General features: G+C 41.5%; 1 protein-coding gene across 1 annotated transcript in view; it reads left to right on the forward strand.

Moving 5' to 3' along the window:
* Positions 1-2917: 2917 nt before the first annotated feature.
* MOB2 (MOB kinase activator 2) overlaps positions 2918-16976 on the forward strand; it is a 119512-nt gene continuing 105453 nt past the window's right edge. The window contains exon 1 of the mRNA XM_082485986.1: positions 2918-3200. Coding sequence (XP_082342112.1) covers positions 3184-3200 — 17 coding nt within the window. The 5' untranslated portion in view covers positions 2918-3183. The remainder of the gene's footprint in view (positions 3201-16976) is intronic.

A 16976-nucleotide genomic window follows, 5' to 3' on the forward strand; every position in this document is an offset into this window, starting at 1 on the left:
CAGCTTCCCATCAGTTCCCGAAAAGCTCTGGTGCTGCTGAGGAACACCTGGGAACAAAGCACCCTATGCCTGGAGGCCAGGAGGAGCAGGGCATGAACTTTTTTGGAATCCTCTCTTGCCAGCCAGGCAAAGGTGGATACAGTTGGCAGAACAAGGAGGACAGGAGTGAATGAATGCAGTATTCCTTGCAGTGCATCCCAGGACAAAAGCCTTACAGTCCAGATCCCACAAGCCCATGGGGTGCACCACAGCCTTTCTGTCCAGACTGTCTGGCAATAATCTTGCAATTTAAATCCTGTTAGACACAAATAAACTGCAGGACAGTAATCCAGGGAAGAGTCAGTGCACAACCATCCAACATCAAGCACTATAAACCTCCCCGATGCTCTGCACTTCCTACCACATCTATATGCCAAGAAGTGTCCCTTGTTAAGCACCTTATATTCATGTCCTTCAGGATCTAGCAAGCTTGTTGCCCTGAACAAGGAGCACCCTTTCTTTATGCATGTGCATAGGGCTTAGCACAAAAGAGCCCCACAGCCTGCCAGGCTTGCTATTGTCAAACAAATAATGGCTGCCATGCATATTTTAGAGGGTTTAGAAACAGAAGGGGAGTTCCAGGACAACCACTGGAGACTGCTCTTGGATTGGCACAGCCTTTGCTCTTCAGACCTGCTCACGGAGGCACCTGACTGGATGGGGATGAATGTGAAATACTTGGTTTGCCAGAGGGACTTCTGGGGTTTCCAGCAGCTGAGGGGAGAAGGAAAAAAGCAATAGGTTTAACGTCAATTTGTCAATGGAAAAAAAAAAAAAGATAAAATAATCACCTTAGGTGAGATATAGATAAATGCCTTGTGCCATTAGAAGGTACGATATAAAAGATTAATAAATTAGATGTTAGTTGTCTGAGTTTCTTTTGCACCAGTAATTCTCCTAGTGTCAGTTGCCATATATTTTCCTTGATACAATCAGGAGGAAAACAGCTAATCTGACATGACAAACTCATTGTATCAGAAGTCATTTCTGCTTTAAAACGTGTGTCATATGACTAAACACCCTACTCCTCGTACAATGCACCCCACAGTAAAATTGGATGAAGCTCATCCTCAAATGCCCTGCCAAAAATACTCCTAACAAAGGGCAACAAGAAAACATAATTCAAATGAGGGACATCTGTTCTCAAATGTTTACAGATGATGACTGGATCAAGTGTCTGCATAAAGGATAATTATTTTCCACAGATGGTTTGATCTGGTATTTTAAACATTGTAAAAAATCCTCATCCCAGCAGCTCAGTAAAGTATGTGGGGTTTTGCTGCAAGAGACCTCTTTCCTATCCTCTCTACGTTTTCTAAATACAAAGATAACTAAAACTATAAGCAATTAAAAGATAAAATGTAGGTGTTAAAGAAAAATATTCAATTTGAACACAGACAACATACATTTTCAAGTTCTGGTCTTCCATTTCTTACATTACACTGCTGGATACCCAAATAATTCTGAGGGTGAAGTTTTGTTACAGGAGAATGGCAAATTAAAGCAGTTATGTGTCATGCAAAGAGAACCCTGGCAGATTTCAGAGGGCAGGTCAGTTCCAAAAATGACAGTGCAATATGGTTTTTAATACAAAACGTCTACTGCCTTCCCTTAAGACAGAAGGATACAAACCAGCCGTGACCAAGACTCATTCTTATTAAATCACCCCTGTGACACCCCTATGCAATGCATTACTAGCCCCAGGATAACGCTGCTTTGTTGAAACTGTCATCGGAATCAGCGTGATGGCTGGAGACCGACTCATCCTCCCTGAACAAGCGGGGCCACAGGCAGGTGCCTGTGGGATGAGGGGCCCTGGGGACCCCACACCTGCAGCACCACGGGGCTGGGAGGGCCCTACAGGGCCCCCAGCAGCGCAGGGTGGAGGGAGCAGGGCAGGGGAAGAGGATGGTAGCTCAAACAGCCTCCTTCCTTCAGAAAGCTGGTGACCGCTGGGAGTCCAACGAAGTGATGATCACTCTCCCATAACACAAATAGTTTTTAATTAATACACGTGTCCAAAGCATGTCATCACCCCCAGCAAATCTGCTTCTGTAAACATCTCCACCGAAGCAAGTGCTGCTGATCGGGGGATATCGGTGAAGAGGACATCCCCCCAGCTCAAAGAGCCTTTGGAAATGCTGCTCTTCCTGGAAAGGATTTCTCCTCTTTGAAACAGTTAGGATGGTTTACATCTCAAAGAGGTGTGGTGTAGGCCTTTCTGTGGGTGTGGGCAGGTATCGTCCTCTCTGTTTTTGTGGAGCTAGCAGTTGGTCAGGTATTTTTGCAATTAGAGGAACTGAGAAAGTCAAAGAGGAGATTCTGGAGCACAAGGTGCAACCAGTAGCAGAAAGGACACCGCAGGTGAGAGAGGCAGCCAGCCTGTGTCCCACACCCAAGGCTCCACGACTCTCACAGGGTGCTGCAAGGGGTGAGAAGCACAGTCTCCATGCAGGAGTGGCTTGGGTCGATGCCTGGTGGCCCTGTGGGAGCTCCAGGCTTTCATCACCCTCAGGAATTAACGCATTTTGCCACCCCGGCGCCACCTCAGGGGCCCTGACATGGATCTCCCCTCAGGGAGCCTGTGGCATAGCAAGAACTGAAGTACTGAGCCCCAGTCCTGGACAGTGAAATCCCCCCAGAGGGGGATGAGCAACGCTGGAGGGCCTCGGCGGCCCGCGGACCAGGAGGAAGCCCCTTGAGGGGCCCCGCTCCCCTCAGCCCCTGAGGGACCCGGGCGTGCCAGGGGCCCCTCAGGCCTTCAGAGCGTTAACGGCCGCGCCTGAACTACATTTCCCAGCGTGCCCCGGGCGCGCGGGGAGGGGTGGTGGAGGAGGAGGGAGAAGGCGGGGGGCCGCTTCCGGGTTGGCGGCTGGTGGCCGCCAGCTCCGTGTGTTTACTTCCGGCCGCCCCAGTGCGCGAGTGTCAGCCTGAGGAGGGGACCCGGCGCAGCCTGGCGGCCGCCCCGCCCGCACCGCCCAGCCGGAGCCGGGCAGCGGCGGAGGAGGGAGGCAGCGAGCGAGCGAGCGAGCGAGCGAGGAAGGAGCCCGGCCCCTGCGCCCGCAGCGGCGGCGGCTCCCATGAGCGGGCGGTGAGCGGGGAGTCGGCGGCCGCGGGAGCTTGCCGGCGCGGCGGGACCCAGCCATGGACTGGCTCATGGGGTGAGTGCCCCCCCCACCCCCTCCCGCCTCTTCCCCGGCGGGCCGGCACCCGCCGGAGCGGCTCCCGCCTCGGCAGGCTTCCTCGCTCCCGGGCAGCCCGGAGGCGTTGGGGGAGCCGTTGGGGGCGCGAGGGGGAGCCGTTGGGCGCGTGAGGGGCGCCCCGCGGGCGGTGCAAATGACTAATCAGTTATTCGCAGTGGAGGTGACAAGCGGTGCGTGCGCGTCCTGCGGTGACAGCGAGAGGAAGCGCTAGAGAAGGCGGCGGGACCGCACAGAGGCGAGCTTCTCTGGGTGTAGCCGGCTGCGCTTGAGGGGAGAAGAGGTGCAGGGGAGCCCTTGCCTTGTCTCAAGCGGTCGCTGTCTGAAAAAGTAACTTTTCGTTCCCTTTTTTTTTAGGGGGGGGGGGGGGCTGGCCGGGCGTATAGGGAGGCTAGGCGTTGCAGGTCTCCGTGCTTCCCGTCAGTACAGTGCGGGGGGGGGCTAATACCTCTGCAGCAGAACATCACTTTAAACTGAAAGGCTTGCCAAGTGTTTAAATGGCTTTCTGTGGAGAGGAAGAAGAGACCTCGGCAGAGATTAAAGCCAAATCAGAGCCACGCCAGGGGGCTTGGATAGCCTGGGATTAATAGTGCTAATTACACAGAGACAGAAGGTAGAAAGCTCTTTGCTGCTGGTTCTGGAAACCTTAGTGCGGGAGTGGGAGATGCAGTTGATGGGAGTGACCTGATATGCTACCAGTATCCCAAGCAAGATAAACTCAGTTACTTCTTGCATGAATTGTGCTGGCGACCTACACTCAGGTGAACTGTGAATAATTGTGCTTCAAAATCGCATGAGCAGTAGGTTTATGCATCAGCAGAACCAGTATTGCAGTCATAACTTGCCCTTAGTTTCTTTACAGTAGTTCGATCCAATTCCTGAATGTGATCTTTACTGTTTAGGTTGCCTCTTTTTCTAATATGATGTGTGTAGAATACAAAATAAACTATTTTGTCACAGTTGCTAGATATGGTGTATTAGAAAGATCACTTGTGTGTGTGTTGCCTTTTGTCTGCAGTTGTACTGTTTGTTGGTGAAAGCATGGCACTTGTTACTTATCTTCAGACTAGATGTGCCCGACTCTTGAGCCGGTTGTCAATATGAGTTATGTTTTGCTGTAAGTTTGACCCCTCAGTTTGATGGAGTGAATGCTGAATATCGATGGCTGGGTTTTCTTCCAGCAGGCTGAGCAGCGGAAATGCAGTATTTGTGGCATGTGAAGGGGTCTGTATGCCACATACTGCAACGCTTGTGTCCTATAAGTCAGAGGGCTGCACTCTGTTGTTACGTGGTCTTAATGAAAATATAAACGATAAGCTTGTTTTGATTCATTTCATAACAATCACAAAGCACAGGTGGTCAGTTATATTTATTTTGTAAAAGTAAAAGCTGAAGTGTCAAAGTGCCACTGTAATTACAAAGAAAGTCAAACCCAGGACTTATGCAAGACATTTGGATGACTCAAAATGCCTCATTTATGCAGTTGTGCTTATTTTGTGTGAATTGTGTTGTAAAGCAGAAAAGAATCAAAGTTAAGTTTAGCCAAACTTTCAATATGTTAAAATACCAGTTTTCTTATGAAAAATATTTTGGGCTTTTTGAAGTTGCTATGAAAAAAATTGGCATTTGTTTTGTACTTTTTTTTTACCCGGGGTGGGTGGATCCATCCGTGTGTGGAAAAAGACTTGCCTGTTTTCCCCATTGTAATGGGAATGGATCCTGAGTCACTTGTGCGTTACTTGCTTGTTCTCAGCTATTTCCTGATACATTTCTCGCCTGACCAAACCCAGTATTGTCCCACTGATGCTCTTAATATTTTCTCCTTTAAAACTTTGTAAGTTCTGTTTGTGAATTTTGGGGAGGGTTATGGCAGGAAGGGGAGAGCATTGATATTTTGAAGGGAGAAGGGGTAGAAGGCCTGAGGGACCCTTTCTTATTCTGTCCAAGTTATGGCTGCTGTTAGCAACTTTATGTATAAATGAAAACATGCAAGAAGCTGTTTATTGAAAAGAAAATGAGCACAGTTGTCTGCCAGGGCAGAAGTTTGAGTAATGTCACTAGCTCAGCCTTTCTTTCAGTGAAAACTTCAGCTGTTTGGGTCTCTTGTGTGAGAAGCGCTGCGGAAGAACCTGCAGAAATAGTAGGAAAACAGGTCACTCGCAGTAACCAACCCCTCAGTTTGTGCTGATGTCTTGGGCCTCTGGAGAGCAAATTGTATTGGTCTGCTTCTTGGTGTTGTCACTCTTTCCTGAATGAGTGTCACCACTAATAAAAGTACTGTGATCTTTCTTATTCCTAACATGTTGGTTTGCAGCTACAGTTTTCCATGCGCTTGCTCACAAGAACCCTCCTTGTGAGTCTTATGTTATTGGTTGTGCTTTCTTAATGTTTTGGTATGAGAAACACCCCATCTTTTAACTTCATGTTCCTGAGAAATTAACCTTCAAGTGCAAGTGTGTGTTAAATTAGGCAGCAGTAACAATTACTTCTGTTCTAGATCTCTACCCTTCAAGCTTGTGTTGCATTTATCCGATAGGCGATTTACACTGAGATCTGCTTTATTCCTTGCTGGTCCTCCCCTTCACTAGTGGTCTCTTGGAAAGTGGGGGAAGGGTAAGTTCTAATCATACCACAAAGGGCAGCAGCCCAAGTGTCTCTGATCGCCTCAGAGTGCTTAATATACAAAAAAAGGAAGCTGAAGCTTATAAACAATAGTGAATTTATTACGGATTAACAAACAGCTATAGGCTTACATGGTCACACAGCAAAACTTCTCTGGGTGCTGCCTTCTGTTCAGTCAAGTGCTTCAAAATCCGGTCAAGTCCTAGGGAAGAAAGCTGAAAAAAATGAGCTGCTGGCATGAAACAGTGCTCAGCCCAAAGTCTTTTCTGTGGTTGGTTTGTATCTTTTACCCTTCTACTGAATGCAGACTTAATACTGATATTGGTGAAAGACTATGGTTTCTTCAATGCATTCTCTACATTTAAAAAAACCCCACCATTTTGAGCTTTTTTGTTATACATAGGATATATTTTCAGTGCAGTTTTGACTAGAGATCAGTGCTGCTTAGTTGCTTTGCTAACCAACATCTGACAGAGATCTACATTACCCTCTTTGGAAGAGATTTCAAATTTTTGTGTTACAAATAGCATTGATCTGCTCTTGACATTCAAAGACAGGCATTGTTCCTTCAGTTACAAAACTTGCTTTTTAATTTGTTTTAAAATTCATAATTAAAAAGAAGTAAAACATATTAATGGTACTGGTAAACCTTACATGGTGTCAGTTATTTTTAATCTCCATCTATGATGCCTGATGCTGTTAACACATTTTTTCCTAATAGAGGAGGATTGTGAACTATTATGTGAACTATTATGTAAAAAGGGGAGAGAGAAACTATTTTGCCAACAATTACCTGTTAAACATAAAACATAATTCGGGGCTACATCTGTACTATAAACTTTGTAGTTTAGCAGGTTAATAGACTTTGCTAATTGAAACTAAGAAAACTGCAACAGTAACACAGTTGTGATGGCAAAACACCTCTGTAGATGCATCTTAAACTGGGAAAAAACCCTACCTCTGCAGAAATAAGCTGAAGAGCCTTGTATAGGCTACTTCAAAAGCCTTCAGCATGTAGACAGACCTATAAAAAAGGATTCTTAGTGAAGGAAATGGGCAGTGGGGGAGGTCTTTCATTTTTTCATTTGCAAGAAAGCTTGTTTCCATAAACTGATAGTATTCCCTCTCGACTCTTGCTTCTACGCCTCTGAGCACAAGAAAAAATCTGCATCCTCAGGAAGTGAAATGCTACCTCTAAACTCTTCAACGAAGATTATTTTCTGTTGAATGTGTATCAGTATTTTCTCTGTATCAGAGGACTGCGTTATTCCAGGATCAGTGTAAGCATCTCTTGTACTTGTGAGCTGCAGTGTCCATCCTTTCACTTCTGGTACCAGTAAAATGTCACTGCCCTTATCCGTGTGTCTTGGTTTCACTGTGGTACTAGGGACTTTTTCTGAAGGAAGACTGTGGCATGTAGTGGCTTGTTAAAAATAAAATTTTAGATGCAAAACTTCTGATGTGTGGTAAAACTTCTTTCTTCTGGACAACAGGGTGTCTAACTCTTGCGGGGGTATTTATCACAGTAAGAACTAAGTTGTGGGAGCATGCTAACTTTATCTTTCTGCCTTTCTCTGCCTTAAGGAGACTTTACAAAGATTCACAGCTCTTTCTCCCAGACTTAATTAGCATGTAAGTGGAGTAAGAGAGAAGAGGCTGTGTGCAATAGGGATTCGTCCTGTCTTTAGTTTTTAAGTTGTAGACTTTACTGTCCATACTGTCATACCATCCACTGCTCAATTACCTGTTCTTTCATATGTTGCCCTGGTGACTTGGAAAGGAGGACCTAAAATGATTGAAGGCTATCCTCTTCTCATATCCCACATCTTCAGCTTTGAGGATAGATAGAAAAACAATGGCCTAGAAAGATCAGGAAAATACAGATGGCAGAAGAAAGAAGCAAACACTTGATCATAATATTTGTGCCTGAAGACAACACAGAGGAGTTCGATCTACTCAGATGTTCTGTGATCCACAAGATAGAGCAAGTGGCTACAGCTGTAAACTGAAGACTGTCTAATCTAATGTAATAGCTTTTACATTTGCAAGTTTTATTTTGTAATGTCAATTAGTCCATTATAAACACCACATATATACGCTGCCTTGCGTAGTTTTCATCTGATCAGGATAGGTAGTTGGAAAGTATGTTGTATTAAGACAGCACAGTAACTATGTAAATGCAATCTTTTCAAGTATATACGGTACTGATGATTTTTAGCAAACAGTGCAAGAGAACTTCTCTAGGTCTGCACACTGCTAGACTTGTCTAGTACAAAAAGCCTGTGTGTCATGGATTTATTTTATTTAGCTATAATTGTCAGGGGCTAAAAATAAAGCTATCAGGTTTTCCACCTGTTTTGGATATAGGATTTTGCCACATTATCCCAACAGTGATTTTGAAGGCTGGAAGAAAAGTAACACACACTGCTGTTTTGTTGTCTTCCATTCTGCATTTATGGAAGTGTCTTTAAGAAATTTCCTCATAAGGCCTTAAGGCACTGTCCAGTTCAAGATAAACTATGGTGAGCTATGAGTAATATTGTTATGCAGAGAAATCCTAGCCTTAAGCTAGAACAGCTAAGGACTAGATGTGAAAAAAGCACACACGTGTTATAGTTCTGAGTCAGTAAAAATCCAATATGCTAATTTTTCAGCTGTTAGACTAAGTCTTTGTTGCTTTTGAACAGGATGCATTATCAGAATATCTCAAGTTGGAAGGGACCCATAAGGATCATCAAGTCCATTAATCGTAGGGAATGTGTCTTGTAGTGAGAAATCTTGCACCATGCTTAGCTGTCAGCTTGGCTGGTGCATAATACAGTTGAACTGAGAAAGGTACTGCTATCTTTGCCTAGCAGACCTTTATATAAAAAGGTAGCTAATGATTTTTATTCTAGGTACTGTTTGAAACTTTAAAGAAATATTTGCTATTTTTAGGAAAAGGAAGAACACTGGAAGTTCTTCAGCTGTTGTAACCATAAGGAATGCCTTCCCCTTTCTTCCTTTCAGTTATCTTCAGTGAAGAAAGTCTCCTGCCTTTATAAGGCAGTTTTTCCTCCTAGGAACTCTGTTGCAACCTCTCAACTTTCACAGCTTGCACAGGGTTTGTTCTGTTTTTCAACTGACCTAGCAACAGGTGTTTCCCTTGCATTACATTCCCTGCACTTGGCTTCACAGGCCGTTTTCCCTACTTTGAGGGAGCTGAAAATAACTCAGAACCGGTAAACTAGACATGTCCAGTCCCATTGGGCAGGGAAATATTCACATGTTCCTTATTTACTTCTATTTATAGGTGTAACATTACCTATGGTGTCCCAGGTTGTTCTCCCCAGATAAATCTAGGTCTGTCTGTGAGCCACGTGCACTCAGTTCACTACTTATGAGACTTTAGTATTATTTCATACACTTATCAGACATGAGCAGTACCGCTGCTAAACCAAAAGTTAGCTGTGGAAACAACTAGTACAATGTAGTCTACAGGTAAAAGAATATCTCCATTAAATATTAACTTGTAATATTCATTAGTATAGTAGCGGAAGGGTGCTGTTAGCTTGAAACGTGAGTTTCCAGGGCTGTCATAGTTGTAGAAAAGGAGTCAGGACTGGATGAGAGCAATTTAAACTTTCAGGTGTGTTGTTCCCTTATGTCTCTCTGGTTCTGAAAGTTCTTCATTGTGTTACTGAGATTGTCACTGTTACAGCTTCTCTGCTGTAATGCAAAACAAATAAAAAATAACTGCAGAGTCTTGCTCCCTGAAGTGTCCTGGTATAGTTAATTATTGATTTCTTGGAGAAAATGCCAAATAAATCCTGCGTTTTGAAACCTGTGGTACTTTAGCAAACCACAGTGTTTGTATCAGTTAAGCAGTTACTTTCCTTTGGTCAGTACAATGCACATGAATACTGGTTTGTTCTTTTGAGAGCATTCTTTGTCCAACAAGGATTTTATTGAGGTGCAAGAAGAGTAGCTCAATCTCAAGATCCCTAAAGTAAAATGAGCTATTACTTTCCTTAGAAAAAGTGTTGAGCTTTCTAAAAGTGTAGTAGTACTGCTTCCTTGCGTCTCTGCGTGTTACCGTCTCCTTTGTACTACCATCAGTATTCTGGAAGGCTGATAGGTTAAGATGCTCATCTGACTAAAAACTAATCTCTTTTTATAGCACTATGGAGCTGGTGAGAACATAAAGCTGAGGGACCATTCTTTTTGGTGGCAGCAAGGACTTAAATCAATTGAATGTAGTCATGTAGTAATGTGATTATTAGTGCTAATTACTCTGCAAATAATTAGTGATTTTCTGATGATGTATCCTTTGGCTTGAACTGTTTGGAAGAACTGCAGAATGTCTGAAAATAGGAGATGCTATGACTAGGCTAGTATCTTGAGGCAGGTAATGGCCTGAGAGCACTGTCAGAGTTGCTGTTCTGCTGTGTTACATTCAGTTTATGGCTGCACTATAAATATACTTGTAGCAAACTGGATATTTATGAATAACTCAGAATTTGTGATTTGCTCTAAATCATGTTTCATCTACCTGAGAAAAATGCTGGCTCTGTCATGGTGTGATTGTGAAGGTAGGTGGTATTTTGGATGCCTGGCTGAATCCAGCAGTCTGATTCAAGAGAGTTTTCAGGAAGCTTGGTTCACGCATGATGGCCTACATAGCTTTGCCATATTTCACTGGCAGTTTCCATCTGTTACATCTACTGGATGTGGGCCCAGAGCAAGCATACTTGAAAGAGTAAAATTAATAAGAGACTGCAGTTTTTAGATAGCTGTGTATACAAGTTTGAACTTGGTCTTGTCAGATCTGCGTATTCTGCAATCATTGCTGACCTATTAAACAACTTTAATGTGTGTCTCTGCTAGTGGAATGCTGTTGAAGTAATCTTGTGCATCATTTTTAACCCATGTTTATAGCCTTCTACAATCAGTGATACGGTTGTGAAACTTACTTGCTAGGTTCAGTTTTTAAATGTCCTTAGTAATTTTTCCACCCATCTTATACAATAAAAAAATTAAAATAAATTAGACTGTGTTCTTCACTGTACTAAGCTTTATAATGAATAAATGTGATTTTTTTAAAATTTATTTTTGCAATCATGTTGCTTATAATACTAGTGAAGACTGTTATATCAGTGAGACTACTTAAGGAAGAACTGCTGCTTCATAAGTTTGTTCCAGCACTTCAAACAGTGGCACTCTAGGAGCTTCCCTGCTCCTGAGGTAGTGTGCAATAATTTTAAATAATTTAATTTTGGAGTTAGAATGATGAGTATAACTGTAAATAGCTGAACAGCAGTACTATAATTTTAGCATTTGGAGGGGGGAAAATGGCAGTTTTGTCTGAAGTTAGTTTCCTTTTACTCTTCAGCCAAGAGAAACTGGTCAGGGTGCAAGTTCTTCACACAATCCACAAAGCTCTGTTTCTGACTGTGGAAAAAGAACATTGAACACACATTAAAAAAAAATAAAAATCAGAATTTAGATACAATTTTCAAGGCCCTGAAGAATGTCAGAAATTAAACTGGAATCAAGACAGGAATGACTGTCATAAATCATATTCTTTTTTACTCTGAACATTCAAAGAGTAAATCCATTAAGCCAGAATGTAAGCATGCAGAAAACTGTATTTTTAACAAGCATCTTATGGGCTTTGTTGGTTAGGGCAAAGTCAAAATAAAATGATCCAGGTCTAGTAATTCGGGTAGTTTGATCTTCAGAATATATCTGCATGCCTTTTCTTTTTTTTTTTTTTTTTTTTTTTTTTTTCCTCTCTTTTTCGCCGTTCAGGTTAGGAAGGTGTTCATTGGATACTTTATCATCAGTGTTCAGTGACTGTATCACTGCTGTCCCTTCTCTACACTGTAATGTGTAAATAGTTGGGACTTTCACCTGAGAAGTTTCCTAGTATTTATACATAAAGCACAGAATTTGTGTGAAACAGGTTGCATAGAGGTGACCTTGAGACTGATTTTTTTTTTTTTTTTAACTGCTTCATTTTACAACCTTAATGCCTTCAGTCTAGAATTTCCTAATTTACAGAACTTACTTCTTTTGTATGGTTCTTCATAAAGCAGCAGGGAGTTGTTCAGGAAAGGCTTTGTTCCATACACTGTATCTTAACAGGTTATTCAAAACTGGATAGAAATGTTTTTTTACAAGGAGGTGGTTTGTGTCTGCTTTGTGGATGGGCTCAGGTTACAGAGTTAACTCTGTGGTTTCAAGTTTGTGTCAGGTGTGATAAATGATAAATGGCTTTCTTTTCAGTCTTCTCTCTGATGATATGCAGGTATTGCTGGAACTCCAGTCTATAACCTTCAAGATTGTATAAAGTGTTAGTATGTGACTGCTTTCCATCAGATATAAAAGGGACGGAGTTTGTAGTGAGGACTAATAACTTTCATTAGAGCAACAGATGTACTTGGGGAAGAAAGAAAAAGCTTCTGGGCATACTTGTATCTCTTGTTTATGTTGATAGACTGTCTTGAACTAAACCAGTTAGTACTACAGCTCCATGTCAGCTGGAGAAATCTCACCTGCTGATTTAGCAGCGGGTGGTACCTTTTTAAGGAGCTGACCAGCATACATTTAAAAAGCCACTGATGGGCACTGGTCTTGCTTTTTTAGGTTTTCTGAATCTCTTCTAGGAAAAGAAAGAGATTATTAAATGGGTGTATTTGCTGGTTCTGGTCTAGGGTATCCAGATCCTCTGATATACCAAATCCCTTCCAATGTTGTCTTTTCTTTTGTTCTGTGAGACAGCCTTCCTTGGTTCATTAGTAATTTCTGGGTGGGGTGCATGTGCTAACCTGCAGTTCTGACATATTTATGGGTCTTGTCTGTCTCCTTTTTGTTGTAGCCAGATAGTGCCATTTTTTAAATTAGCTGATTTTTGAGGTTTGGAAGAAGTCTGACTGGTAAGAGATGAACAGAAGACATCGTGAAGGGGATACTTCAGCCTAATGACTACAGTTGTTTTTTTAGTTCAAATCTAGTCTTAGTCTTGTAAAGCAGAGGGTCTGTTGGATACCCTCTGATGCTTGATTTTTCAGGCATTAAGGAGTACTGCTGCTTCTGCCCAGTATTCCTGGATGAGCATCTGACAGTAGTTGTTCTTATTGTGTCCCTTCCTCACTTGATTACTGTGGTACTGTTGGTTATGAGCAATTTTTTAAGACTAAACTGAAATTTCAGGGTTTTTTTGGATGTATTTATTAGTATTTCTTATTAGGCATATGATTGGCTTTTACCACATGGTCTGGCATGGTACAGGTTTTAGCTTTGAGTTATGGGTGCTCTTCAAAATGTTGAATTTGGTGATTTGCATTCTTATAACTCCAGAGTTTTTGTAATGAGGTTGTCTCTCTTGCCCCACCCTGCTGAATATGAAGGTACTGGCCCGAGTCACTTGAGCTTGTTGAGGCTTGAGGTGGTGGAGCAAGGTGCTGTGAAAACTCATCTATGAAAGGGGAGATTCTGTGTTAATGCTTGTAATGCACAGCTAGGTATTTAGCTGCAAGTTTATAGGCAAAGTGGTTGGTTTACTTTTTAAAGGGTTGCCTTCCTGTTTTCACAGAGTGCTATAAGGTCGTTTTCTTGTTTTGTTTTGTTTTTTTAGTGTTTATAAGTGTTTTCCATACTTGTTTCAGGCCGGATGTGCCCAGTCATCCACTAAAACATAGGCAGCTGTTTCCTATATGTGGTATAACTTTCCAGGTGGGCAAAGTATTATTTACATGTTCACAGACTTGCATTTTCTCATTATTGTTAATAGAATCAATGCTTTTGTTTAAATCAAGTTCATCTTGGTTTTAGGTAGAGTGAAAACTTACCAGGTTGACTGTTTGGGAATACTTGAAATTAGTGATCTTGTTAATGGAGAAATACTCTCTGCAGTTCGTGAAACTCATGCAGTATAATTATCCACTACCTTGCAGGACAGAATCACTTGCTGGTTTGTTTTTTCAGTAGAAATGTATGTAGTCCTTTTCCTAAGTAAATAAATATTCTTACCTAGTAGTTCTATTAAATTCCCATGTATAAACATTGTATTCTGAAAAATGTGCTCTTTTTTTTCTAATTGGCAAAAATTTCTTGAGAAGGAAGGAACTTATTAATAAAGACAGACTCATTTCAACACATTGGTTCTATTGGTTTTTAGGTGTGTCAGCTCTCCACAGTATTTCTAAGCCAAGCCAAAAACGTAAAATAAATGGGTGTTAAATATTTCCTTGGGCATCATGAATTAAGCTAACATGAAGGCTGCTTAACTTCTGAATGACAACATGAAGGTTTTAATGTGTTTTAACAGATACAATTCAAATTCACGCTTTTAACTTGATTTGACTGCCTGTGTAGAAAAGCACTCTCACAATGACAAGCAGTAAAAAAAAAAAAAAAATGTCTTTTAAACAAACCTGAGAGAGATCACCAGACTGATGGTCCCCAGTGTTAAGAACAGCCATTGCTGTGAAATTATGCAGATAGGATTTGAGCAAAGAGGATGCAAATATAGGAAGGAGGAAGGTGCTTATAAATGTAATAAAACCTTGCTGGCACATGCATCATCATTTCCTGTCTGGGTATAAGAAGGGAATAATAATTATTTTCATTATTACTGAGACCTTGATATCTTTATAAAATACTGTGTGCAGTAGTATCTTATGTAGAATCATTGTTTGTAATTGAACTGGAGCTGTCAAACGCACGAAGGACTTGGATCTGGTGAATTCCAGTACACGTCTGACCTAAAGGAGTAATTTATTGTTCATCCAGATAAACGTCTATGGCCTGATTTGTCACACATGCTCATTTTGCAAATAGATGCCTGCAACATGCTACCCAGGTATCACGGTATGCTGTCTATGTGGCTGTTGTGACTTTTTGGTTGCCTGTGGCTGGAAACATTATTGCCCGCCCTTTAATCCCTAGGCCAATAGTTCTTGTCCCATGGTTTGTATATAATGTTTTCTTCTATTTCTGGACTTAGCGCACTTTTATTATAAGGTGTGGATGTGGTTTGTTTGGGACTGTGACTTTACAGACAAAGGTTCTAGCCCTAGTTATGCCAAAAATCAGTATATGCAATTTGATGGTATCACAAGTCAGGCCAAAAGTTACTATTGATCAGTCTCAAGGACTAAGATGGAGAAACACCGTTGTGTTCTGAATGATGTGAGATTTGAACTTGAGGGCATCTAACTGCCAGATCAGTGCACCCTTTGTGGACTGCACAGTACCTGTGTGGGAAAGAACCTTTGCTTTCTGCAGGGCTTGATTTGATAGTGTGATGGAAAAGGAAATACCATGGGGCAGAAACGTGCAGTTTTGTGCAAAATTGTGTCCTGTGCCATTTCCTCTGAAACTAGAGTTTAGTAACTACTTCAAGTTTGCTGCTGTTACTATGTCAGTCAAATACTCTAGAAGTCAAACTAGACATCTGTTAAGTGAGCTATGAAGAAGTACATGAGGCTTGGAGGAGGTCAAAGGCTGCTGTAATGGGAGAGCCAGACTGCACGTGCAAACCAAATCCACCCAGAGCTTATTGTTCCTAGCAAAGTGAAATGTGAAGATGTATTTCGTTTTCTGTATCTTCTTAATTGTGTGATCCACTATCCTAAATCTTATGCTTTTTTAAAAATGGCACAAGGTGTTTTACTAGCTAGATGGAGAGAGAGTTAATTTCACCTGTTTGGTATTGCTGATGAAACAATCAAGTAGACCTGATCTGTATTTCCTAAAATAAGAGGGATAATGCATCCTAGCTTTGGTATGTTTTGGGTGAAAAATATTGCATCATTACGAAAGGATGGTGCCCAGATGAAGTTTCTCAAAGAGTCTAACTGAAGTTGACTGTAATCTTATCATTTTGCTAGTATATACCCAAATATATGGACTTTTTACATGCAAAAAAAACCTGAGGCAGGACCAAACAGCTGTGGGAACAACTAATCCAAATTGGATCTGTGTTCCCAATGAAAGTAATAATGTGGCTGCTTACAGGAACTGTCCTCGTGACTTGTTTCCTTAAGATCCCGGGAGACTAGCAATGTGGGTGGAGTGCACAGGACATGAAGTAAAAATATTGTGAGATAAACCTGTCCAAAAAGGAGTCTAATCTCCAAGGAAGACAATGGTTATCATATAGCCATGGGCTACTCATTAACTCAGGGTTGCTAAACCAAATATTATTCTAGAGTGACAGCCAGCTACTAACATGCAACTGTTACTTACTTTTAAATCTCATTTTGGATTTGCTTTTATGTGCCAACTTTCTGGAGTTTAGTAGTAAAATGACAGTGTGAGTATCACAGCAGGCCCTGTCTCAGACCTTGAAAGAAAGAATGAATTCTCCAATATGGTCTTGTTACAAAATCAAATCCAGAAGAACTTCAGATTAACTAGGTTTCAATAAATAACTTGTTCTGCTTCATCATGTGGAAAAGCAACAGTAAGTTGAAAAATGGGGAGAGAATAAGGCAAAAGTGGGTCAAAAGACAAATGATTGACAGCATACTTTTACAATAAAGGACACTTTTGGCATCTTGCATAACAATAGAAGGTTAGAATACTAATAAATAGGAAGTATTTTTGTATACGGCCCATAGTTGAGCTAATTGTATGATTCACTAAGGTAAATAATACAGTTCTATAAAGTTTAACCATCTTAGCAAGAGTACTAGCTAGCATAATACTGGTTTTCAGTCCATGCATCAAAGCTGAGCAGTCAGAGCCAGAAAGACATTTCTCTTGGGATATGATGTTGGGCAATTAGCGGCATTTCCAGAGATTTATGGAGTCTTCTGAATCGCTTCAGTGTTGGCCATTGTCAGAAATGGAATATTGGGCTTCATAGGCTGTTGTTTTGCATTATGCATGGTCCTATGATGCAGACATAGATACCCAGAATGTATTTATATAACAGCACAATAGACCTTAATCTTGCAAATACCTCCACTTTCAACATACAGGGAGTTGAAATACTTCATAAAAATGTGATTGTTATAGAAGGACAAAAATATAACTCCCTTCTAAAAAAGCTAAATCTTTTATTCTGATTGTAAATACCTCCCCTTTGAACGTACAGGAGGTTGAAATACTTCAAAAAAAATCTGA

Source organism: Vanellus vanellus, assembly GCF_965231255.1.
Source record: "Vanellus vanellus genome assembly, chromosome: 6".
NCBI classification, from domain to species: Eukaryota; Metazoa; Chordata; class Aves; order Charadriiformes; family Charadriidae; genus Vanellus; species Vanellus vanellus.